At 36.6% G+C, this 27292-nt stretch overlaps 1 protein-coding gene across 1 annotated transcript in view; it reads left to right on the plus strand.

Annotated features, from left to right (window-relative positions):
• LOC137388875 (1-phosphatidylinositol 4,5-bisphosphate phosphodiesterase gamma-1-like) overlaps nucleotides 1-27292 on the plus strand; it is an 82666-nt gene that overhangs the window by 19920 nt on the left and 35454 nt on the right. The window contains exons 7-16 of the mRNA XM_068075351.1: nucleotides 5545-5692; nucleotides 7459-7574; nucleotides 11493-11578; nucleotides 13237-13357; nucleotides 14326-14411; nucleotides 16141-16223; nucleotides 16929-17066; nucleotides 21669-21800; nucleotides 24026-24195; nucleotides 25128-25328. Coding sequence (XP_067931452.1) covers nucleotides 5545-5692; nucleotides 7459-7574; nucleotides 11493-11578; nucleotides 13237-13357; nucleotides 14326-14411; nucleotides 16141-16223; nucleotides 16929-17066; nucleotides 21669-21800; nucleotides 24026-24195; nucleotides 25128-25328 — 1281 coding nt within the window. The remainder of the gene's footprint in view (nucleotides 1-5544; nucleotides 5693-7458; nucleotides 7575-11492; nucleotides 11579-13236; nucleotides 13358-14325; nucleotides 14412-16140; nucleotides 16224-16928; nucleotides 17067-21668; nucleotides 21801-24025; nucleotides 24196-25127; nucleotides 25329-27292) is intronic.

Here is a 27292-nt window from a genome sequence, read left to right on the forward strand (position 1 = left end):
AAAGGTTGTTGTAGGTTGTATGGTCAATAGGTTTACATTTAATGAATTTGTTCTGCTTTCTAATGAGGTTTGTATGCTTTCAACTTTAAACCTGAAATTGTAACATTTTGATTCAGAATACCAATGCAAATTCTAATAGCATTGCGAATTAAAATTTAATTTAACATTTGTCATCTTATGGAGTTTTAGATCTTTTAAGTAAACTGAAAGACACTCCAAGATTCTAAATGTAACATAACATATAATATAACTTGGAGCTTATTACCCTAGAACTGAGCCTCGTCTCGGAACTCTCTTCGAGTCTTTTTCTGAATACCTCATTTTTTCTGATGACCTGTTTTTGATGGTGCCCAATGAGAAGCCATATAATCCGTGGAAAATAGAAATAAGCTTTTGGTTGAGAGTTGTTGCACTTATCGGTTTCAGCTTTGAAAATGGACTGTTGGATGTTTGTGTAGTTACGAAATAGATATTTGTGTAACCTATGTCGGCAATATGTTCTTGCTAGGTTGCTAAATACAGTTAACAATGAATCTTATGACAGCATCTTATGACAGCATCTTATGACAGCATCTTATGACAGCATCTTATGACAGCATCTTATGACAGCATCTTATGACAGCATCTTATGACAGCATCTTATGATACAGTTCTACCTCAGTGTTTGACCTGAATCCGTTCAGACAAACTGTTCAAAATGTATTCTGTTCAAATTCTGAATCAATTTTTTTCGTTTAAAATAATGTAAATAATTTAAATCTATTCCAAGTGTAGAAAACAACATTTTAAACAATATTTTTATATCATAGCCCTTACATCACAGTCGCAGCTAATATTATAGGGTTTACAGAGTTTTGAGCCTAATAATATATTTATATTAGACCGCAAGTGTACACAGCATTCCATGTCCAATATATATATTTATATTAGACCGCAAGTGTACACAGCATTCCATGTCCAATATATATATTTATATTAGACCGCAAGTGTACACAGCATTCCATGTCCAATATATATATTTATATTAGACCGCAAGTGTACACAGCATTCCATGTCCAATATATATATTTATATTAGACCGCAAGTGTACACAGCATTCCATGTCCAATATATATATTTATATTAGACCGCAAGTGTACACAGCATTCCATGTCCAATATATATATATATATTAGACCGCAAGTGTTCACAGCATTCCATGTCCAATATATATATATATATTAGACCGCAAGTGTTCACAGCATTCCATGTCCAATATATATATTTATATTAGACCGCAAGTGTTCACAGCATTCCATGTCCAATATATATATTTATATTAGACCGCAAGTGTTCACAGCATTCCATGTCCAATATATATATTTATATTAGACCGCAAGTGTTCACAGCATTCCATGTCCAATATATATATATATATTAGACCGCAAGTGTACACAGCATTCCATGTCCAATATATATATTTATATTAGACCGCAAGTGTTCACAGCATTCCATGTCCAATATATATATTTATATTAGACCGCAAGTGTTCACAGCATTCCATGTCCAATATATATATTTATATTAGACCGCAAGTGTACACAGCATTCCATGTCCAATATATATATTTATATTAGACCGCAAGTGTTCACAGCATTCCATGTCCAATATATATATTTATATTAGACCGCAAGTGTTCACAGCATTCCATGTCCAATATATATATTTATATTAGACCGCAAGTGTTCACAGCATTCCATGTCCAATATATATATTTATATTAGACCGCAAGTGTACACAGCATTCCATGTCCAATATATATATTTATATTAGACCGCAAGTGTTCACAGCATTCCATGTCCAATATATATATTTATATTAGACCGCAAGTGTTCACAGCATTCCATGTCCAATATATATATTTATATTAGACCGCAAGTGTTCACAGCATTCCATGTCCAATATATATATTTATATTAGACCGCAAGTGTTCACAGCATTCCATGTCCAATATATATATTTATATTAGACCGCAAGTGTACACAGCATTCCATGTCCAATATATATATTTATATTAGACCGCAAGTGTACACAGCATTCCATGTCCAATATATATATTTATATTAGACCGCAAGTGTTCACAGCATTCCATGTCCAATATATATATATATATTAGACCGCAAGTGTACACAGCATTCCATGTCCAATATATATATTTATATTAGACCGCAAGTGTTCACAGCATTCCATGTCCAATATATATATTTATATTAGACCGCAAGTGTTCACAGCATTCCATGTCTAATATATATATTTATATTAGACCGCAAGTGTACACAGCATTCCATGTCCAATATATATATTTATATTAGACCGCAAGTGTTCACAGCATTCCATGTCCAATATATATATTTATATTAGACCGCAAGTGTTCACAGCATTCCATGTCCAATATATATATTTATATTAGACCGCAAGTGTTCACAGCATTCCATGTCCAATATATATATTTATATTAGACCGCAAGTGTTCACAGCATTCCATGTCCAATATATATATTTATATTAGACCGCAAGTGTTCACAGCATTCCATGTCCAATATATATATTTATATTAGACCGCAAGTGTTCACAGCATTCCATGTCCAATATATATATATATATTAGACCGCAAGTGTACACAGCATTCCATGTCCAATATATATATTTATATTAGACCGCAAGTGTTCACAGCATTCCATGTCCAATATATATATTTATATTAGACCGCAAGTGTACACAGCATTCCATGTCCAATATATATATTTATATTAGACCGCAAGTGTTCACAGCATTCCATGTCCAATATATATATTTATATTAGACCGCAAGTGTACACAGCATTCCATGTCCAATATATATATATATATTAGACCGCAAGTGTACACAGCATTCCATGGCCAATATATATATTTATATTAGACCGCAAGTGTACACAGCATTCCATGTCCAATATATATATTTATATTAGACCGCAAGTGTTCACAGCATTCCATGTCCAATATATATATTTATATTAGACCGCAAGTGTACACAGCATTCCATGTCCAATATATATATTTATATTAGACCGCAAGTGTACGCAGCATTCCATGTCCAATATATATATTTATATTAGACCGCAAGTGTACACAGCATTCCATGTCCAATATATATATATATATTAGACCGCAAGTGTTCACAGCATTCCATGTCCAATATATATATTTATATTAGACCGCAAGTGTACACAGCATTCCATGTCCAATATATATATTTATATTAGACCGCAAGTGTACACAGCATTCCATGTCCAATATATATATTTATATTAGACCGCAAGTGTACACAGCATTCCATGTCCAATATATATATTTATATTAGACCGCAAGTGTTCACAGCATTCCATGTCCAATATATATATTAGACCGCAAGTGTACACAGCATTCCATGTCCAATATATATATTTATATTAGACCGCAAGTGTACACAGCATTCCATGTCCAATATATATATTTATATTAGACCGCAAGTGTACACAGCATTCCATGTCCAATATATATATTTATATTAGACCGCAAGTGTTCACAGCATTCCATGTCCAATATATATATTTATATTAGACCGCAAGTGTACACAGCATTCCATGTCCAATATATATATTTATATTAGACCGCAAGTGTACACAGCATTCCATGTCCAATATATATATTTATATTAGACCGCAAGTGTTCACAGCATTCCATGTCCAATATATATATTTATATTAGACCGCAAGTGTTCACAGCATTCCATGTCCAATATATATATTTATATTAGACCGCAAGTGTTCACAGCATTCCATGTCCAATATATATATTTATATTAGACCGCAAGTGTTCACAGCATTCCATGTCCAATATATATATTTATATTAGACCGCAAGTGTACACAGCATTCCATGTCCAATATATATATTTATATTAGACCGCAAGTGTACACAGCATTCCATGTCTAATATATATATTTATATTAGACCGCAAGTGTTCACAGCATTCCATGTCCAATATATATATTTATATTAGACCGCAAGTGTACACAGCATTCCATGTCCAATATATATATTTATATTAGACCGCAAGTGTACACAGCATTCCATGTCCAATATATATATTTATATTAGACCGCAAGTGTTCACAGCATTCCATGTCCAATATATATATTTATATTAGACCGCAAGTGTACACAGCATTCCATGTCTAATATATATATTTATATGAAACCGCAAGTGTACACAGCATTCCATGTCCAATATATATATTTATATTAGACCGCAAGTGTACACAGCATTCCATGTCTAATATATATATTTATATGAAACCGCAAGTGTACACAGCATTCCATGTCCAATATATATATTTGACCGCAAGTGTACACAGCATTCCATGTCCAATATTTGCGCAAGAGAAGCCTTGAAAGCAAAAGTTAAACAATAATACAACATAATATAATATAATACAATATATAATATAATATAATACACTCAATCAAGTAATAAAAATGTAATAAACAAGTTTTAAAATGAAAGATAAAACAAGGTTAACAATATATAATCTGAACAACTATGATATCATAACATTTGTATATATGATTACCGTAGTTTAAGTAGTTGAATAGGCATATCGCGAGGGGGAAAATTCCAAACATCGGAGTGGCGACCACCACATTAAAACAATTGTATAATGAAGATGGCGGAAAAGATTGTCAATTGGCAAACGAGCAACTGGTCAATTTTTCTTATTTTATATTGGGTGCGCACCTTTCCCAGTTTTCTTGTCTTATATTGGGTGCGCACCTTTCCCAGTTTTCTTGTCTTATATTGGGTGCGCACCTTTCCCAGTTTTTTGTTTGGCATTCAAAGCAAAAATGTCTTCTTGCATTTGATTGATCTTTAGTTTGTTCGAGAATCTAGACATTTGAAAACTGAGATCAGACTGTAATTACTACATCTTATATGAGTTAAAAGTTCGATGTATAGCCTTCTAGCCCTGAGGGAGATAATTACTAACAATCATCTGCTGCTAGCACTACCGGTTTTATGCAGATTCTTTTTATGTAGCTCACACCGATGAATAGTACAGAAGGATAGTATATATAGCTAGTAGAGATAGCTAGTACAGAAAGATAGTACAGATGGCTAGTACAGATAGCTAGTACAGATGTCCAATACAGATAGCCAATACAGAGGGCTAGCACAGATAGCTAGTACAGATACCTAGTACAGATAGCTAGTACAGATAGCTAGTACAGATAGCTAGTACATATAGCTAATACAGATAGCTAGTGCAGAAGGCTCGTACAGATAACTAGTCAGAAGGCTAGCACGGATGTCTAGTACAGATAGCTAGTACAGATGGCTAGTACATATAACTAGCGCAATTGGGTAGTAGATATGGCTAATGCAAATGGTCATTGCAGTATCGCTGTGTAATCTCCTTTATCGTGTTTACTTCATACATACAATTATTGATCTGTGATATGAAAAACATTGTTGGCGATTCTGTTGCAGAGGTCAAGCTGTTGTGGGTTCTAGTCACTTAGCAGAGTTTCTACTGAGTGAAAATCAAGAGTCAATAGACCCAGAAGGTGCCGCACGTCTCATCATGGAGTCTGTTGACAACCACCACACCTCTGAAGTTTCATTTACTAAACAAGAGGTTCATTTAACACTTGTAATCCATCTTTCTTTATATAGCTAGTAATTCAAGTTGATATTTTATTAATTTATGTTTAGGGCGGTGAAGAATGAGCACATTTTTTTGCTTGGTTTATTGGTTCTCAAACAGATGGCCACCAAAGTCAAGATTATCCCAAATCATTTCTGAGAAGTCGTCATTTTGTTTTTCTATCTGATATAATAGAAGCGGTCTATGCAAGTTTTTCATATGTAGCGAGAAGAGAAATTAAACTGTAGTCATTTATTCTTGTTTTATATCAATTTACATAGAGGTAATTTACTGTTGTTATAGGAATGAGGGACAAGCCACTAAATTAGTAAAATTTTTCATGGCTAGGTCAAAATGAATAATAGGAGTTGCTCATACAATTGGTAATGAAACTACACACACATAAAACTATGTCATGGGTCGGTTGTACAATTAGTTCTACCCTAGCCAACCATGAACTCTTTCAAATTGATCAAAATTTTCAACATTTTCATCCAAAGTTTGACGGCAAAATTTTCATTGCGTGTTGCTTAAGTGATCTGAAAAAGGAATGTGAAATTTTTATGAGTAGGTTTGCACTGAGTTATAGGGCGCTTTCATATTTGCTGCGTGCATCATAGGAGGGTACGCGCAACATAGGAGGGTACGCGCAACATAGGAGGGTACGTGCAACATAGGAGGGTACGTGCAACATAGGAGGGTACATGCAACATAGGAGGGTACGCGCAACATAGGAGGGGACGCGCAACATAGGAGGGTACACGCAACATAGGAGGGTACGTGCAACATAGGAGGGTACATGCAACATAGGAGGGTACGCGCAACATAGGAGGGGACGCGCAACATAGGAGGGTACACGCAACATAGGAGGGTACGCGCAACATAGGAGGGTACGTGCAACATAGGAGGGTACGTGCAACATAGGAGGGTACATGCAACATAGGAGGGTACGCGCAACATAGGAGGGGACGCGCAACATAGGAGGGTACACGCAACATAGGAGGGTATGTGCAACATAGGAGGGTACGCTCAACATAGGAGGGTACGCGCAACATAGGAGGGTACGCGCAACAAAGGAGGGTACGCGCAACATAGGAGGGTACATGCAACATAGGCGGGTACGTGCAACATAGGAGGGTACGCGCAACATAGGAGGGTACATGCAACATAGGAGGGTACGCGCCACATAGGAGGGGACGCGCAACATAGGAGGGTACGCGCAACATAGGAGGGTACGCGCAACATAGGAGGGTACGCGCAACATAGGAGGGTAAGCGCAATATAGGAGGGTACACGCAACATAGGAGGGTATGTGCAACATAGGAGGGTGCGTGCAACAAAGTGTAGCAAAATATCTATTTTTGGTATGTGAAAAGTTCTCATTTCAAGGGTGATGCATATCCGCAAACTTGTAGTTAGTAACTGTATGCCACTTTCAGCAAAACCAGTTCAATGCAGTAATTTCTCTGTTGATGACATGCAAATAAGTTCAATGAAACATATTTGCTGTGTCTAGTATAGGCTGTGGTTAGAGTATGAATGGTCTGGAATTGTGGGTGTACTTTATTTGGTGTAAAACTGCTCATAGCGAAATGATTAGTGCCATGCGAAAGGGTTATACTTTTTTACAATAAACTAAACAATCTATAAAAAGCTGAGCGTCATCTCGTTTCAATCAATTGTCATCAATGTACTGATGACTTCTATGCCGACCACTTCCCAATCTCTTGGTTTTTATGTCGTTACTTCTATTTTAGTTTTTGAACTATTTATTTTCTACGGATAACTCAATTTGGAATGAAGAGACAACTCAGTTATACCAAGATATGGATCATCCTCTTTCCCATTACTTTATAGCATCATCACATAATACGTGAGTATTCCTCCTTTTACCTTGTTGCTATGTGACAATTGTTCATCTAGCTGCATATCTGTATGGGGCCGCAGATCTGCCTCTATATTACATTTGGTTCAACATATCACTTTGCTATATACACAGTCATACCTCGACATACGAAAAAATCAGATACGAGTAATCTTTGAGATATGAGCATGCAAGCTGGTTCTTTGTGGCCACCATATGACCAAGTATGTGAGACGGTGCTTTCGAAGACAGCGTTTCTAGGTTTTTCTCCTCAAATCAGTTTGAAAAAAGTCTTTAAAAATTGGCTAAAAGCTATAGTGAATACAAGACAAAGAGCACGAACCCGAAAACAGTTAAAAAAATTAAGACAACAAGATTAAAATAAGTTCAGTAAAATATTAAAACTTAGCTTTAAGTGTGTGTTTAGTAAGTTAAATCAATGATATACAGCCCCCAAGGATAGCCGACGGCTCTCATATGGGCGGGGTTTAATGATCGAGCTCTGTTGGGATTAACCCGAACACGGCACCCGAACAAACAAATATGCTGAATAAAGCACCTTGTAAATTTACAAATATTATGAACTATAGTGGTTATTTTACTTATCTGTTGAATTCATTTTGTTGTCAAATAAATATAGTATCCCAATATTGTCACCGTTATGATCAGTCAGTTCCGTTCACAAGCATTCGTGATATTAATAGTCACAATCGTAAAATAGCTCAAATTCGGTTTTGCATTTAGATTTTGAGTATGAAAACTACACTGCACAACTTTGCCTGCTGTCCCATCTTATTGGCCAGGTAAAACATTGTGATAAAGATAAAAGACTTTGTCATTTAATATTAGGGGTGGCAAAATATTAATCAAAAACTAGAAAAAAAATGCCGTTGTTCGGGTAATTATATTCAACTTTAAGCATATACTACGACCTTTACCAATTTTAAAATTACTAAAAGTAGGTAATTTGAAATGTTTTATTTTGCATGGATCTATTATTTTGGTTAGGTATCACCCCTACATTGTAGAAATTCAAGGTTTGCTATTGTGAGCCGCGGGGCCTACTGACTGAATGAGCTAATGAAACGATAACAGTGAGTCGTGTTTTCCAAAACCTAACAAGGCAACGCGACTGCCCCGCGAGAGTTGTGTTTGCTCCGAAACCCAGGCTAGCGCAATCCTGACAGAGCTTCATCATTAAACCCCGCCCATATGATAGCCGTCGACTATCCTTGGGGGGCTGTATATCATTGGTTAAATTCATTTAAGTTAAATTCCAAGTTTCTGTCACACAGCATCACAAAAGTTTGCTGCACCGAACATGTTGCTGTCAAGTCTCTCAGACCGCTGTTTGTTACTATATCTATCTGAAAGGCAAAAAGTTACAATAGCGTACATAATAATGTCACATTTTATGGCAGATTTTAACAACTAAATATGTATTTAGCTGTTAAAATGTTCGGTTACTTTGTTTAGCTGTATTTATTTGTCACTTTGTTAGCGTCGGTATTGAATTACAACAGTAGAAAACACATTCTTCCACCGTAGTATCATGTTTTATGTGGTTTTTCATGGCAGGGTAATAGATTAATTTGTATTTAGTGATTTTATAGAGGAAATAGTGCCTTGAGGCACGAGTAAATTAACATACGAGCTCAGTCCCAGAACACCTGCTTCCACTTGACACTGGTCGCCATATTACATCAGTTTCCACATACCACTTGTCTCTATATTTCACCCGTTTCCACATACCACTTGTCTCTATATTACATCCATTTCCACATGACACTTGTCTCTATATTACATCCGTTTCCACATACCACTTATCTCCATATTTCACCCGTTTCCACATACCACTTGTCTCTATATTACATCCGTTTCCACATACCACTTGTCTCCATATTACACCCGTTTCCACATACCACTTGTCTCTATATTACATCCGCTATTTATATTATAGCTCTCACTACCTTAAGCATGCGCAGCAAAACGCTTGCGACGCTAAGCTCGGGGCATCTGTTCACATAAAAGCCACATCGTTAATAATATCGTAAACATAGTTGCATAATCAAATAAAATGTTCACTCGCCATGCCGTTCCTATAAGGGTGACCTTTAACTGTACATTGCATTTCGGGAAGATTTCACCTGCAGCCGTTTGCGAAATTTGAACAGCGCTAAACTATTGCGATGCCACCGGCAACTACCGGCAGTCCTCGGCGGTACCCGGCGAGTACATTCCCATTTCACCGCTAATAGCCTGCAGTGCTGTCACCGGTGCTTCGCGGTGTATATGGGAACCAGGCTTTACACATCTGTTTGTTATGTCAAGCATCTTTGTATGCCACATCAGTCTATACATTACACTTGTCTGTACATTACACTTGTCTGTACATTACGCTTGTCTGTACATTGCACCTTTTTTCGCATTGCAGCTGCTTTTACATTGCATCTGTTTGTACATTACACCCTCTGTCTGTATGTGCATTACTCTGGTCTGGACGCGCATTACTCTGGTCTGTACGCGCATTACTCTGGTCTGTACGCACATTACTCTGGTCTGTACGCGCATTACTCTAGTCTGTACGCGCATTACTCTGGTCTGTACACGCATTACTCTGGTCTGTACGCGCATTATTCTGGTCTGTACGCGCATTACTCTGGTCTGTACGCGCATTACTCTGGTCTGTACGCGCATTACTCTGGTCTGTACGCGCATTACTCTGGTCTGTACGCGCATTACTCTGCTCTGTACGTGCATTACTCTAGTCTGTACACACATTACTCTGGTATGTACACGCATTACTCTGGTCTGTACGCGCATTACTCTGGTCTGTACGCGCATTACTCTGGTCTGTACGCGCATTACTCTGGTCTGTACATGCATTACTCTGGTCTGTACACACATTACTTTGGTCTGTACACACATTACTCTGGTCTATTCGCGCATTACTCTGGTCTGTACGCGCATTACTCTGGTCTGTACGCGCATTACTCTGGTCTGTACGCGCATTACTCTGGTCTGTACGCGCATTACTCTGGTCTGTACACGCATTACTCTGGTCTGTACATGCATTACTCTGGTCTATATGTGCATTATTCTGGTCTGTACGCGCATTACTCTGGTCTGTACATTACCAATGTCCATGTTACACCTGATTCTATATTACACTTGTTTTCTTTTACATCTGTGTGCATACTTGGCTTGTCTTCATTTCATGTCTTTTCTGTGTATTCCATACCCCAAGCATTACCCTCATCCGCATATTGCACATATTTCTATAAAGATATATCAAACCAATTTGATGTCGTAGTCTTTATCTTTAGTTTTATCTCATCATCATCTTAGAGAGCTTTTGCCAGCAAGTTGGACTTGAGGCTATGTTATGTTACACCTTTTTCTCACGATGAACAACCTCATACATTTCAGTGTCTACTTCTTGTTTGGTAAATATGTAGTCATACATATCCTCACTACTATCACGTTTCTTGCCTCTAGCCGCGAGTAGACCATTTATAGAGTTTTCTATACTTGTAGAAGCTTTTTTAACTAATATTCCAGAAGCAGAGCTTGTGTTTGATCATTTACTGCAGATTTGCTATTTTAGCAGCTTGTCACACTATTAATATGTCTTTCATGGTATTGGTATGTCTGCCATAGTGTCGGCATGTCTGCCATAGTGTTGGCCTGTCTGTCATAGTGTTGGCATACCTGTCATAGTGTTGGCATGCCTGTCATAGTGTTGGCATGTCTCTCATAGTGTCGGCATGCCTGCCATAGTGTCAATATGGCTGCCATAGTGTCGGCATGTCTGCCATAGTGTCGGCATGTCTGCCATAGTGTCAATATGTCTGCCATAGTGTTGGCATGTCTGCCATAGTGCCGGCATTGTCGTCCATAGTGTTAGCAGGTTTGTTTTGATTATAGATACCTGCAAGGGGACCAGTTCATGAGCAATTCATCAGTTGAAGCCTACATACAATGCCTCAGAATGGGTGCTCGCTGCATTGAGTGTAAGTCTACGCTATTGATCTTGTCACTCTTTCATCTCACATGTTGCTGTTTCATATTTCCTAGAGCTTAAATCAATTGCATTACAAAGCCAGCCACTTAGTGTGCATTCATCTCTAGAGAGTTATTCATCTCTAGAGAGTTATTAAATAGCTAGTTGAATTCCTGGCGTTGTACGGGTAATAAAAAAATCTTTGCATACAAAATTAGTTTCTAGTTGGCTAAGTTTTTTAATCCAATACATTTGAGTAACGTAAGCTAGTCTAAATCTTTACTGTAAAAAGAGCTGTGTGTCTCCCTTTGAAGCCAGCGTTATGAAAAATGATCGCGTCGTGATCTCTCACGCAAACATGATCTTCAAGAGTGCTAGCTGAAGCATGAGGCGTGCTATTTTCACTAATCGGCATTAGATTGGCGAGTGCATAAGTATGTGCACAATTATTCTATAGTAATGCCAAGTGGACGTGTAGTGTAATGGATAGTACGCTTGTCAAAGAACTGGAGGTTCTTCATAGTTCAATTCCAGTACGAAGCAGATTTTTTGTTGCCGACTCGCTAAAAACTGGGCACACGATAGACAGACCAATAAACTACAAACACTCAAATTTATGTACCATACTTTTCGGACTATTAGCCGCTACTTTGTTCTGATGATTTGAGCCATGCGGCTTATATAAGGGTGCGGCTATTCTATGGCCTTTTCTTTCACCGCTAGGGTGCATTAACAGGAATCTCCGGTTAGTGCACCTTTAGCGGTGAAAGAAAAAACGAAACAATGCCTTACGTTACTGTTCCGTTAGGCACTAGATTAAAAAGCGTCGATTAATACGAAACTGTGCCGTTAGGCACTGTTCCGTTTTAAATAGCAAAGTTGCTGCCGTGGTAAAAAGCACCGTCCTGAGTTCTGCCGCCTATACAAAGGTGCAGCCTATGTAATGTTTGATTATCGTTTTTTGGAAAATAAAGCAGATGCGGCTATGTAGAGGTGCGGTTTATAGTCCGAAAAGTACGGTATATAGAAGAACAATGTTGTCCAATACTTCCCTCATTAGGTTGCTTTTATGCTTGGAGGTATTTCTCCAGATAAGCTTTATTCGTCATCCAGCAGCACAGAATATACTTCCATGCCTTACGAATGCATTGCAGAATTCTTGAGTGAGACTATTCACCCATAACAATTTTGCACAAGAGTTTATGGTATTTTCTGTTAAGAATATTTAGTAATCAGAAACATGGATTCACCAAATTTTCAAACCATAAAAGATGTGATAATATTGCATTTCCGACCGCATTAATATTTTATATTAATATTTTATATTGATATTTTATATTAATATTTTATATTAATATTTTATATTGATATTTTATATTAATATTTTATATTAATATTTTATATTAATATTTTATATTAATATTTTATAACGTGTAGAATCAGCTTCATAACTATAACGACAATAATTCAGATTCATCATTGACCTATGCTACTGTTCGTGCACAAGTGTAATAAACTGGTATAAATTTTGTCTTGTAGAAATAGCTTATGATTCAAGTGAGTTATTTGTTCTGTAATAAGTTTTGCAAAAGGTGTCACAACTCCTTTAAAAGTATTTTTTTGGAAATATAAGCGCGTCGCTTATATCTAATAGCCCGATTGTTTCAGTGGATTGTTGGGACGGAGCAGATGGCAACCCTCAGATCTTTCATGGCAGAACCTTGACTAGCAAAATTAAATTCTATGATGTAGTTAAAGGTATCAAGAAGTACGCTTGGCAGCATTCTGAGTGAGTTTCAGCCATTGTTTATGATAGTATTCACTATATTACAATACAAAGGTATTAATCTTTGGTAGGAGCATTCTGTGATGACATCACTTGGAATGCATAGCTATGACATAACTCTCTTCAAACTCTCTACAATTGGCTTTAGTACTTTACAGACCTTGGTAGTTTACAGACCTTGGTGGTTTACAGACCTTGGTAGTTTACAGACCTTGGTAGTTTACAGACCTTGGTAGTTTACAGATTTTGGTAGTTTGCAAGCGTTGGTAGTCTACAGACTTTTGCGACTCTCACTCTCAAAGTCAAAAGTCTCAGACTTTTGACTTTTGTTCACTCTCATTTTGATTTCTTTTACCATTTCGATTTGCAAATTCATCATTGTAGTTTTTGAATGAGATCTTAATGGAATATGCAAGGCCAGGATTATTCACATTTAACCGCGTGAAATAAATTTTGCAAAGGGGGATAGTTTCAGTACGGAGTTATAGTTGTTAGTTAGTTTCTGCTTGCTTGTCATGTTTCAAGCTCAAATAAAAAGACCATAGTTTCTCTGATCACTTGTTATGCTTAAACAGAACATTGTTTTCTCAATCTGTGTTTAATCTGTGCACGATATATTCTCCTCAGGGAAATCTTTTATTCCCCAAAACTGAAACATGAAAAATTCATTACTACTTTTTGTCGTTCAATACTAATGCTTATATTGGCAAAACATCCCTACTAACCTCTCTGTAAAAATAGCAAAGAAAACAGTTATGAGGACACTTGAAATAGACTCAAGATGTCCCATATTTAAGGTTTCATTTTGGTTAGCTAATGGTACCTCACAATAATTATGGATATGTCCATCTCATCTAGCATGATCAATCTTTAATTGTGCAGTTGGGCATGTATTGATGGCCCACTTGAGTCGCTCACTTCTAAAGTTCACAGGCTATAGTGAGTAAGGCCTAGTTTGCTGCATGCTTTAGGTTCCCTATAATCCTATCCATAGAGAATCACTGCAGCATCAACCAGCAAAAGAAGATGGCCGAGGTTTTCAGGGAGGTCCTAGGAGGTGAGTCGTTCATAACCCTGATCCACAAATATTTCTAGACTTTCATTAAGTGGAATTGTGCCCTCATTGTTTCGGGCTGAATCATCAATTTGTATCCCTAGTTATAGATGCCTCAATCAGATGTTTAGTTGTCCCATGACCAACCACGAGCGAAGCGAGTGTTTGGGAGCTTTATGATAAATACATATGCGCACACAACTTCTAAAAATTATTCATCAATGCTGTACCCAAACCCTTGTACCGAAATCTCATCAACAAATTTAACCATTTTTGTATCGAGTCATTTAAGTATAATAACGATACAAAACACATATAAATCTATTTAAATATGTTACCAAGTCTTTATCATTTGTAGACAATATTCTAAAACTAACCCATCTGATCGAATTATACATAAATAGACAGATTAATTTGGCCTAAAATCGCTATTAAAACTTGACAAGCCTTTTTTAATCAAAATTAAAACCCGCCAACGAAACGTCGATAAAGCCGTGTGACAGAGAATAGAACCATTGAGTCGTGCGCATTTCACGAGAAAAACGTGCACATTTCACCAGTCTATGGCATTGTCCAATTGCCGAAGGTTTCTGTAATTAACGTAGAAGTACTGAAAAGTTATCGTTTCTTTTTTGCCGATTTGACCATTTTGGACACTTATAATGAGTACTTTGGTATTCCAACTGATGTCCAAAGCAGTGAAAGTAAAGGAAATGACGATGATGTTTTTCTAACGATTCTTATAAGATTATTACAGTCTTTAATTATAAGAATAATTCGATTTCATAAGATTATTATAAGATTTAATTATAAGAATAATCATTCGAATTTATAAGATCGAAGTATATAGTGACCGATGGTGTGCAATATGTTACTGTTATTATTTTTCTAAAGGTTTTGTTGATGATACTACGGCTGTGCCCGAAATCGCGATACTGCCAAGTAGTTTTTAATATCTGCAAAGTTAAGTTATAGGCCTACACTTTCTTATAGATATGCAGCTATTTCTATGACAGCCAACTAAAATCTGTTTAGATTTTTAAATCCAGCATAATTTTTTGCATATACATAAAAAAATCTAGATAGATATCACAACTTCTTGATATTGGTTGCTATGACGTTTTGAAATGTAAACAAAATTGTGCATTGGTTTTCGTTTCTCAAACGTTAACACCAGTTCTCTCAGAACTATGTTTTCGCACTAATGGAAAAAAGGCATTCAGTTTATTGACCATAAAATCTGCTGTAATTAAGCTGGAATCAAATTTTTTTTTGCAAAATAACTGAGAATTTTCTCCTTCTGCTAATGTAGATAACTGTAAATCTCACACACCCGACTTAACCATGGTTTCTGTGATCATGACCCATTTCTTCACTTTGGTTACAGATCGCTGTCAACACCATTCTACATTCAACACAACCAACTTTCAAACTGTGTATATTACACCGCGGCTTGCCATTTTACTTCTAATATTGCATTTCTCCTACTGCAGGGGAGAGATATAAACATATAATCTTTTCCTTTCATTATTTCTGTTTGTTGTACATAATAACACCCAGTACATTACAGCTGCCATTGCAGCTACCATTGCAGTTCTCCTATTGCACTGCACTGCCATTTGACTGCTAATATTCATTATCACTTTGGTCGTGGGCTGTATGACAGGGGAATTTCTAGTTGTTATTAGATTGTTATCATTATTTCCTCTGAGATTCCTCCTTTTTATTCTAGATGAACTTCTGACTGCACCCGTGGATAAGGCGGCTGAAAGACTTCCCTCTCCCAATCAGCTTAGACGTAAATTCATTCTTAAGGTCGGTGTCTATCTCTCTATTCGCAGACTGATAGCTAGTGTTTACTCGAAAGAGTTTAAAGTTGTAGACGAATGACTCCGGTGTCTCTGATGAAGCTTGGTAGCGAATCTCTAATTGGCTACATTTTGTTAGCGGGTCTCTTATTTGCTTCACTTTGTTAGCAGGTCTCTAATTGGTTGCACTTTGGTAGCAGGGCCTCTAATTGGTTGCACTTCAGTAGCAGGGCCTCTAATTGGTTGCACTTTGGTAGCAGGGCCTCTAATTGGTTGCACTTTAGTAGCAGGGCCTCTAATTGGTTGCACTTTAGTAGCAGGGTCTCTAATTGGTTGCACTTTAGTAGCAGGGCCTCTAATTGGTTGCACTTTAGTAACAGGGTCTCTAATTGGTTGCACTTTAGTAGCAGGGCCTCTAGTTGGTTGCACTTTACTAGCAGGGTCTCTTATTGGATGCACTTTAGTAGCAGGGTCTCTTATTGGATGCACTTTGATAGCAGGGCCTCTAATTCGTTGCACTTTAGTAACGGGGTCTCTAATTGGTTGCACTTTAGTAGCAGGGCCTCTAGTTGGTTGCACTTTAGTAGCAGGGTCTCTTATTGGATGCACTTTGATAGCAGGGCCTCTAATTGGTTGCACTTTAGTAGCAGGGTCTCTAATTGGTTGCACTTTAGTAGCAGGGTCTCTAATTGGTTGCACTTTATTGCTATAGCACAAGAAAATAGGCAAGGACTGGAAGCTAGGACATAATGAGGAGGATGTGATAGAAATGGGAGAGTTCAGTCATTCAGATATCAGTCAGAGCCGACGAACTGGTCTTCTCTACTTACAAGATCCTGTCAACAAAGAGGTAACTGTTCATCCTACTTCACTTGGCACACCTTATGGTCCAAACTTTAGAATGTAACTCTAAAGTCTAAAATATACTACTTTACACGTAGTTCACACTGCTGCGCATTGCGAAAATTCTTCCCTCAGAACTTTTAACCCGTTCATGGCCATTGCATGAAATTCACAGACTACTGGCCTTATTTGTCTAGCATCTACAGTATATAGTCAGGAGAAAATAACGTACAGCAATACAATATTACAATAATTAATAAAATATTATAATGTACAATTCTTTCTGGTAATAGGCGTGCGATTATTGCTTGGTGTTTGTTAGATGTATTAGTTATTGACTTATCATACATATTATTGGTTATTGACTTTTCAATTCATATTACTGGTTATTGACTTATCATACATATTATTGGTTACTGACATCATACATACTAAAAATTCCCCTGTCATACAGCCCACGACCAAAGTGATAATGAATATTAGCAGTCAAATGGCAGTGCAGTGCAATAGGAGAACTGCAATGGTAGCTGTAATGGCAGCTGTAATGTACTGGGTGTGGGTGTTATTATGTACAACAAACAGCAATAATGAAAGGAAAAGATTATATGTTTATATCTCTCCTCCTGCAATAGGAGAAATGCAATATCGGCCAATATTAGAAGTAAAATGCACTGATATTATTAGAATAACCAATATTGTTAATATAGTAATAATAAAAAACCAATGCACAATTTTGTTTACAGTTCCAAACGTCATAGCTAACAATATCAAGAAGTTGTGATATTTATACAGATTTTTAGAAAATCTATTTAACAAAACTATTTAGAAAAAATAATAACAGTAACATAATCATCGATGTTGTTAGTGTGACTTTAAGCCTTCAATAGTCATCCAAACTTATAATTAAATATTGTAATAATCTCATAAGAATCGTTAGAAAAAAATATCATTGTCATTTCCTTTACTTTCACTGCTTTGGACACCAGTTAGAATACCAAAGTACTCAAAAGTTTCCAAAATGTCAGTTACTTTGAAATCGGCAAAAAAGAAACGATTTCTGTACTTCTACGTTAATTACAGAAACCTTTGGCAATTTGACAATGCTATAGACTGGTGTAATGTGCACGTTATTTTTTTGTGAAATGCGCACGACTTAATGGTTCTATTCTCTGTCACTCGGCGTTTCGTTTGCCGGTCTTAATTTTGGTAAAAGTAAGGCTTGGCCAGTTTTAATAAAGATTTTTGGCCGAATTAATCTGTCTATTTATGTATAATCCGATCAGATGGGTTAGTTTTAAGATATTGCGGTAACCTTTCAAAGACTTAGTAACATATTTAAATAGGTTTATATGTGTTTTGTATCGTTATTATACTTTAACGACTCTACAAAAAAATGGTTAAATTTGTTGATGAGATTTCGATACAAGGGTTTCCGAAGTTGATGAATAATTTTTGTAAGTTGTGTGCACATGCATTTATCATAAAAACTCTCAAACTTTGCTCCGCTCGTTTGGTCGTGGGATTACTGGTTATTGACTTGTACATATTATTGGTTATTGACTTATCATACATATAACTGGTTATTGACTTATCATACATATTATTGGTTATTGACATCATACATATTACTGGTTATTGACTTGTACATATTATTGGTTATTGACTTATCAATACATATTACTGGTTATTGACTTGTACATATTATTGGTTATTGACTTATCATACATATTATTGGTTATTGACTTATCATACATATTACTAGTTATTGACTTATCATACATATTATTGGTTATTGACTTACAATACATATTATTGGCTATTGACTTATCATACATATTACCGTATGATAAGGCCATACTGTATGTATGGCTATTAACTTGTCAGTCATATTGCTGGCTATTAACTTCATACATGTTATTAGTTCGCATGTAATAATTGTTGACCTATCATCTCGTTGATTGTGCCTAAATGTTGAGTCTGTGCGCAAAGCTCTATGCTAAGAGAAGACAACTCCAAACAATGTAAATATTTGTGTAATTTCATAGACATGATTGAACCTTACACAGAATAAGCAATTTTAATGGCTTCTTGCCTAGAATGCTACTTATATATGCTCAAGTTAGCCATGACAATATTGGCAGATCTTTAGCTATTGTTATGAGCAGTAATTGAAATTTTTATGGTAGACCCTCCTATAATGTATACCTCCTATAATGTAAATTCCAAATAAAATATAGACTTTATGTAAAGTTTTTGCACCATATTACGTGAAAACCTCCATTTAACGTAAAGTGTCAAGTTGGTGCAAGTTCTCAAATTTTATTTGAATAACGGGAATTTCGCAGTTAGCCATAAAAATATGGCCTTTTTTCTTGCCACACTTAGGTGAGAAAACGATGCATCTATCTTTGAGAAATAGATGCATACATATTTTTCAAAGTTTGTCGTCGTTGAATATGTCCAGCTATAGCTATTAAAATCATGGAATAAAGAATCCATATCACAGAAGATTTGATCTCGGAACCACTCGTTCACCAGCCGGACGCCCTACCAATTCAGCCACATGAGCTTGATAGATCTGCTAGGCCGGGGGTTGGCAACTCGCAGCTCCAGAACCGCATGCAGCTCTTTCATCTCCTCGCTGCGGCTCCCTTGGACTTTTTCCTTTTTTTACCATATGCCAAGTAATTCATAAAAATATAGAAGCTTTATCACTAGATTTTGTAATATAATTTAAAAAATTGTGATTATGATGATCTATCAAACATTGTCGTCTATTATGCGTCATCATTTATGTTGTATTATTATTAGTACCTTATTACATGATCATAACATAAAAGTACAGAAAAACGTTGACCAGATTCGCGTGAAAGACCAGATACGAGATACCTTCTGATATTATATCAATGAACCAAATTAAACAATTAGAAATCTAGTAAAGCTGGCTTGACAAACAACAACACTAATACAGGTAGTACACCTAATAACAATTTATACGCCATAAAACCGCCAAAATTACTTTGTCCTTGCAAAAGTGTAATTTTGTTTTCTCAGCAGTTAAATCATTATTCATGCCACACCTTTTCCGTTTTATGGTGTAAACATGGAGTAAAAGCATTAAAAGCTAAACAATAAATTCATCGTGCGAGATCACCAGTTGTGTCGATAAAGCACAGAGAATCAGTAGCCGTGCAATTATTCAGAAATACTTAAAAGACAATTGATTGATGGAGGTGTTAAGGTGTCTGTCTACCAATTTGAATGTCAACAGTTGCAATAGCTTTGCAAGCTACCGTAAGTTTTATCACAACCTTGAACCCTGGAGACGAATAGACGGATGGATCAATAAACACTGCTCATATAGCTAAAATATTTTTTGTTCTGCTTCATTGTAGACTTATAAAAATAATTCTTTTTACTTTTCCTTTGCAGAATAGACCTTTCTGTCTAGAAAGAAACGAGCAAATTGTTGTAAATTGACGTTAGAGGTGTGCGCTTCCTTAACTTATTGTAAAATTACCGCAATTATGGACCATGAACCGAGTGAAAGTGATAAGAAAAAAATCAGTCTTCAATACAAACCAATAATACTACAGTTACTGTACAGCCAATAATACTACAGTTACTGTACAGCCAATAATACTACAGTTACTGTACAGCCAGTAATACTACAGTTACTGTACAACCAATAATACTACAGTTACTGTACAGCCAATAATACTACAGTTACTGTACAGCCAATAATACTACAGTTACTGTACAGCCAATAATACTACAGTTACTGTACAGCCAATAATACTACAGTTACTGTACAGCCAATAATACTACAGTTACTGTACAGCCAATAATACTACAGTTACTGTACAGCCAATAATACTACAGTTACTGTACAGCCAATAATACTACAGTTACTGTACAGCCAATAATACTACAGTTACTGTACAGCCAATAATACTACAGTTACTGTACAGCCAATAATACTACAGTTACTGTACAGCCAATAATACTACAGTTACTGTACAGCCAATAATACTACAGTTACTGTACAGCCAATAATACTACAGTTACTGTACAGCCAGTAATACTACAGTTACTGTACAACCAATAATACTACAGTTACTGTACAACCAATAATACTACAGTTACTGTACAACCAATAATACTACAGTTACTGTACAGCCAATAATACTACAGTTACTGTACAACCAATAATACTACAGTTACTGTACAACCAATAATACTACAGTTACTGTACAGCCAATAATACTACAGTTACTGTACAACCAATAATACTACAGTTACTGTACAGCCAATAATACTACAGTTACTGTACAGCCAATAATACTACAGTTACTGTACAGCCAATAATACTACAGTTACTGTACAGCCAATAAATTAAAAATTTGAGTTTAGCTTATTATCTTTCTCAAGGACCAAGGGGGTGAGTTTAAAAAGATTTTGGGATGGATTATTTACATTGTAGGCATGTCTACAGTAGTTGATTTTCTGCTGTATGTGGTACACTGGCAATAGCTGATTAATGGCTGCTCTTAGATGGCTCTTTGCTTTGATTGGGCATGAGTCCATATAGTTATTCTTTTCATTGCAGGAGTGGAACCAGCACTTCTTTATGCTGAGTAGGACTGGCCTCTACTTCACTGATCAGACCTCACTAAAGAAGGAGGATGACGATGATGACAATCATTCTCTAGCAGGCTTAGAGATCAACGGAAACCTCGAGGTAATGAGAAGCAGCGTCTACAGCGGATAGCATATGTCGAACATGTGTTTGACACATAAACACGACAATAAGAGATAAACGATGCCTGAAATATACTTTACCAAGGAAGTTGTAGGGTAAAATTAGTATAATTATGCGGTGTAGGTTACTAGGGTATAATTACTCTGATATACCTTACTAACGCTCACCTTGCTAACTTGGTACCTTACTAACACATGTTTCCATAAATTGGGGGTTGTCTTCTGCATGCTGCTTGCAATGATAATTAATCTACATGTGAATTATTCTATCAATTAAAGGAATTACCCACAAGCAAAGCCAATGGAAATATTTTAGCATTTATCAAATACTTTTCTTTTACTGCAATTGTTCGACTAACATAGCCAACCAGTGTTAATTAATTTTATAAAGATCTCACGTTACGCATACGCTGATTTACTGATCCATTGAACTCTGCTTGAGTCGATCATTATGTGTTCTTCGGCAACTGGGCTGAGGATGCCATTTGAACCCAAGCGTCAGATGTGTACTCCACCATATTAGGGACTAAAAACACCTTCAATTTAGTTTCATGGGTTTCCCCTCATTTTTTTGCTTGTTCAATTTTACATTGGTAGAATTTTACCTGAGAATTTCGTGTGGTCATACGGATTCAGCCACCTGAACTCATTAATCACCTACTGGAGCCTGCCTGAAGATACCAATTGAACTACCATAAAACCTCTACTTGAGCGCTTTGGTGCTGTATTTTTCAACCCTTCCCTGCTAGTGGCGTTCTATTACAGGTGACATTAAAATAGAGGGCGGCGCTTTATTCGTCGACTTGCTCGTCAGCGTCGACTTGCTCGTCAGCGTCGACTTGCTCGTCAGACTTTTAGGAAGATAAATTTAACCCTTTGACGAGCAAAGCGATGCTAATGTCACCTATATTTTGCACTCTCCTTTGGCAGAGCGACATTAATGTCGTTAACCACATCATTATTGCTAAACAGTTTTTCATATACGTAGAGGTATCAGACCGAGCTAAATAGGGAACTACTTTGAGTAAAACATATTGGATGAAAACAGTTATTACTGATTTCGATGGTGTTGCTTTCAAAGTTTCAAGGAAAGCTTTAAAAAACGGGCTTCAATACACCGTAACGATGGCTGCGATTGTGTCATAACAAAGGCTGCTATTATGTCATAGGGTGTTCCTGAAGAGTATTCTAATCATTCATAGAAACTTTTTACAGTCTTCAAGTCAGGATGATGTTGTAAACCACCATATGGACAGATCTGACGACAATGGATCAGATTTAGACCATAATGATTTCGAATCAGAGTTTAGTTCTAATGATTGTCATAACAATCTTTTTCAGGTACACAGTCACTAAAACCATGGCAATCACTGCAACATCAACATAAGAATTAATTGTTATTGACGCAACTGAGCCATTATTATCGCCATTTTTGGAACAATTTTCTACCAATCATTTTTTATTATGGGTTTGTAAAGATCAAAGAATTTCAAAGTGGTGGTATAATAAAGGTGTCGCTGTATTTTTTAATCCTTCTCCTATAGTGGCATTTCATTAGAGGTGACATTCAAAGAAAGGAGGCGCTCAAATAGAGATTTTACGGTAGTTTCTTAACGATTTGTTTTATTGTCAGCAATTTACTCTCAACTTTTTACTCTCAACTTTTTAGTCTCAACTTTTCACTCCCAACTTTTCACTCTCAACTTTTTACTTTCAATTTTTCACTCTCAACTTTTTACTCTCAACTTTTTACTCTCAACTTTTTTGTCTCAACTTTTTACTCTCAACTTTTTAGTCTCAACTCTTGAGTCTCAGTGTTTCACTGTCAACGTATTAACATCAGCACCAAATCCTAAAACAGCTTTTTGTTTAATTGAATGTCAAGTAAAAGAATGTGAAGAATGCCCATCCATTTACATTTCATATTAAACTAGTATCAAGCGATCGTTACAGGGTTTTGATGTTATGCTATTTTCTTGTCTCCTTGCATCGCTGAATATTTCAGACGAAGCACTTAGAGGAGTTGTGGTTCCACGATGAGTTAGTTGAAGGGAAAAACACTGCCGTTTCTCTATTGCATACCCACCAAGCTCAGCTTGGACCCGGTTGCTTTCTTGTCCGGGAAGGAGGAAAGGGAGGCTACTCAATCAGCTTTTGGTAGGTGTTTTGTATTATGTTTTATCTCATCTTATTGGCTGATTTTAGAATATTCCACTAGAGCAGCGTCATCTATATGAGCCATGGTATCATGGCCGCCTCCCTGATGGACGATCAACCGGTGATGAACTGCTGAAAGCACATCAGCACCTAGGGCCTGCAACTTTTCTAGTGCGAGAAAGTGACACATTTCCTGGCAGTTATACTCTAAGCTTTTGGTAGGTAGCACGTGACCGGTCACTAGGCTTGTTTTCCCGCTGCTAACTATAATTAAAAATCAACACTAACCATCTTCTGTTGGAGTTTTCTTCCTCCGAGTGACTTAAGTTGGCTTTTGATACGTTTAGAAGGCTGATTACTCTTCACTCTCGCATGTAACGATAATCCTCGCTTCCCTTTATTTGCTTTGCAAGACCGGAATTTGTTGGTTTCCACTTTGTTTACTCGCAGATAGCTTTTAGTTATCTGGTTAGCTCTGATGATTTTTAGTTGGTACACATAAATGACAACGCTTACATCATTCACTACCTTCTCTCATTTCAAATTTACACCCAGTTAGCTTTCATATATATATAGCAATCCATTTCTTTTGTTACGTCAGCAACCCTGGACATTTGCCATCCATTCAAATGCCTCCCTCCCAGTCATTGGAATGATCACATTGCCAGCTAAAAGTTTCTTATCGGACTCTGTACTGGATCAAAGGTTGCATAAATAATATGCTTCTAACCTGGGCTCCCTACCTTTCGCGAGATGACCTTTTGTGGCATTGTCAGCTGTCTGGCAGCAGCTATTGTTTAACTGTTGGCTATCTTATTCCTTCCTCGTAAGATGTCATGTCGATTGTTCATTATGTTTCTATAAATCAGAGCTGAGACAACTGCAGCAGTCTCAATGAAACACATGCCTTTTTATGATAGCTTTCATGTTTTGATTTTTACATATTCTGATTCTAACCTTACTAAAATCCATCTCAGATGAACGAGTGCGATTAATGGTTTCTTATTCCGTTTATTGTTCAGAAGAGATTGATGCCTGCTCACCCAAAATTTTTCCTAGATATGGCTAAAGTGCTGAACACTAGCCTTGGTTGAGCCATAGCATTCTAGAGTCCCACGCAGTAGTTAAGCCTCTCCTCTTCCTCGTACAGGCAGCACGACAAGGCAAACCACTGTCGCATAAAGTCGAGGAACATAGGTGGAAGGGTCAAGTACTTTCTTGTAGAGAACCTCGTATTTGACAGTCTCTATGAACTCATAGAGTTTTACAAGCACAACAAGCTGCGCAGTCAAAACTTTGAGCTCTGCCTTCGTGAGCCGGTGCCCAAGATTCCATCTCCCAGAGGCAAAGAGTAAGTCTCTACCTAACCTTCACTTATATGCATTTTAACTTGTCATATTTGTAATTCTAACCTAGTGTACTCTTATCTAACAGAGTGACAGAGTGTACTCTTATCTCTAATATCGTGTACTCTCATCTCTAATGTAGTGCCCTCTTATCTCTAATATAGTGTACTCTCATCTCTAATATAGTGTACTCTCATCTCTAATATAGTGTACTCTCATCTCTAATATAGTGTACTCTTATCTCTAATGTAGTGTACTCTCATTTCTAATGTAGTGTACTCTCATCTCTAATGTAGTGTACTCTCATCTCAAATGTAGTGTACTCTCATCTCTAATATAGTGTACTCTCATCTCTAATATAGTGTACTCTCATCTCTCATGTAGTGTACTCTCATCTCTAATATGGTGTACTCTCATCTCTCATGTAGTGTACTCTCATCTCTAATATAGTGTACTCTCATCTCTAGTGTAATGTACTCTCATCTCTAATGTAGTTTACTCTCAGCTCTAATGTAGTGTACTCTCATCTCTAATGTAGTGTACTCTCATTTCTAATGTAGTGGACAGTCAAACCTCCTTAACATATGACAGTGATCCATAATTCATGTTGAGATCGTTGTATGGCAGGGCAAAGGTTGTTAAGGTTGCAAAGGCATGAAATGTGTTTAATTTAATTCGTTCCACAGTTTAAAAGTATAACGATCAATATATTAGGTATTTGCGTCCAGCATTAAAACAAATGCATAGTGGGAACCTGGGTCAAGAATCTAAACTTAAAAATTTCAATGTATTGTGATAACTAAATAAATTAATCATAGATCAAAAATAGTTTTTATCACCCACCTATACATTAAATGTTGCATAGGTCAAAGGTCAAAGTCTTGGGATAAGAAATACGGAGCCACCTTTACATTAAATGTTGCATTGGTCAAAGGTCAAAGTCTTGGGATAAGAGATATGGAGCTAGTATAACATAGACTACATGATCTTTATAAAATATCATAACTTGTATACATGTATATTTGTTTTTATGTGTCATTTTATATTAATGTTATCTTTAACTATCATGGCCTGCTTCATTATCACTGATTTCCTGCTTCCGTTTCTCTACATCACTTAATCCTCTGACTACTAGACAGCGTCAAAGCTATTCTTAGAGATTTGGTCCAAAGATGGTTGCTCATGTATTTGTGTTTATTATTGTTCACAGTCTGAACAACCAATTCCTTCCTTTACTACTAGTTATTACTAGTCTGCACTACTACTAGTCTCTCTACTACTAGCCTCTCTACTACTAGCCTCTCTACTACTAGTCTCTCTACTACTAGTCTCTCTACTACTAGTCTCTCTACTACTAGTCTCTCTACTACTAGTCTCTCTACTACTAGTCTCTCTACTACTAGTCTCTCTACTACCCACACTTCTCCTCTGGGAATCCATGATTATAAATCTTGAATGGAAATGTTCGAGTAATGTAGAAACAAATTATCTCAAAGAGTATTACATACTGATTTACAACGTTACAATGCTGTGAAAAACCTCAGTGTCATTCTTTGAAAAATATTTTGCATGTCAAAACAAATATTTACTCCAATTTGATGTCATATATTAAAACTTTTGTTTTCAGAGATCTCGTATATTGAAGTTTGACTGTACCGCTGTCTCTTATGTGGTGTACTTACTTTAATAGCTCATTGTACTTGTGTCACTGTAAATAGCCTTTACTGGCTTACACTCGCTATATAGCCCTGCTACTGCGACTGCTGGTTAGATTCGAGAAGTATCAAGTTCGTTGTGCACTTTTAAAATCTTGTCATATCCAGATTGATAAATTTGATGCATTCTGTAAGACTCAGGCTTAGATTTTTGAAGAGTATATCATGTATTCCTTTCCTAAATGAAACTATAAATATTATAACCTATAAGACACTTATTGCGCGTCTATAAGTTTGTATTCTTTTCTGTACAT

This window comes from Watersipora subatra, chromosome 2 (genome assembly GCF_963576615.1).
Source record: "Watersipora subatra chromosome 2, tzWatSuba1.1, whole genome shotgun sequence".
NCBI lineage: Eukaryota > Metazoa > Bryozoa > Gymnolaemata > Cheilostomatida > Watersiporidae > Watersipora > Watersipora subatra.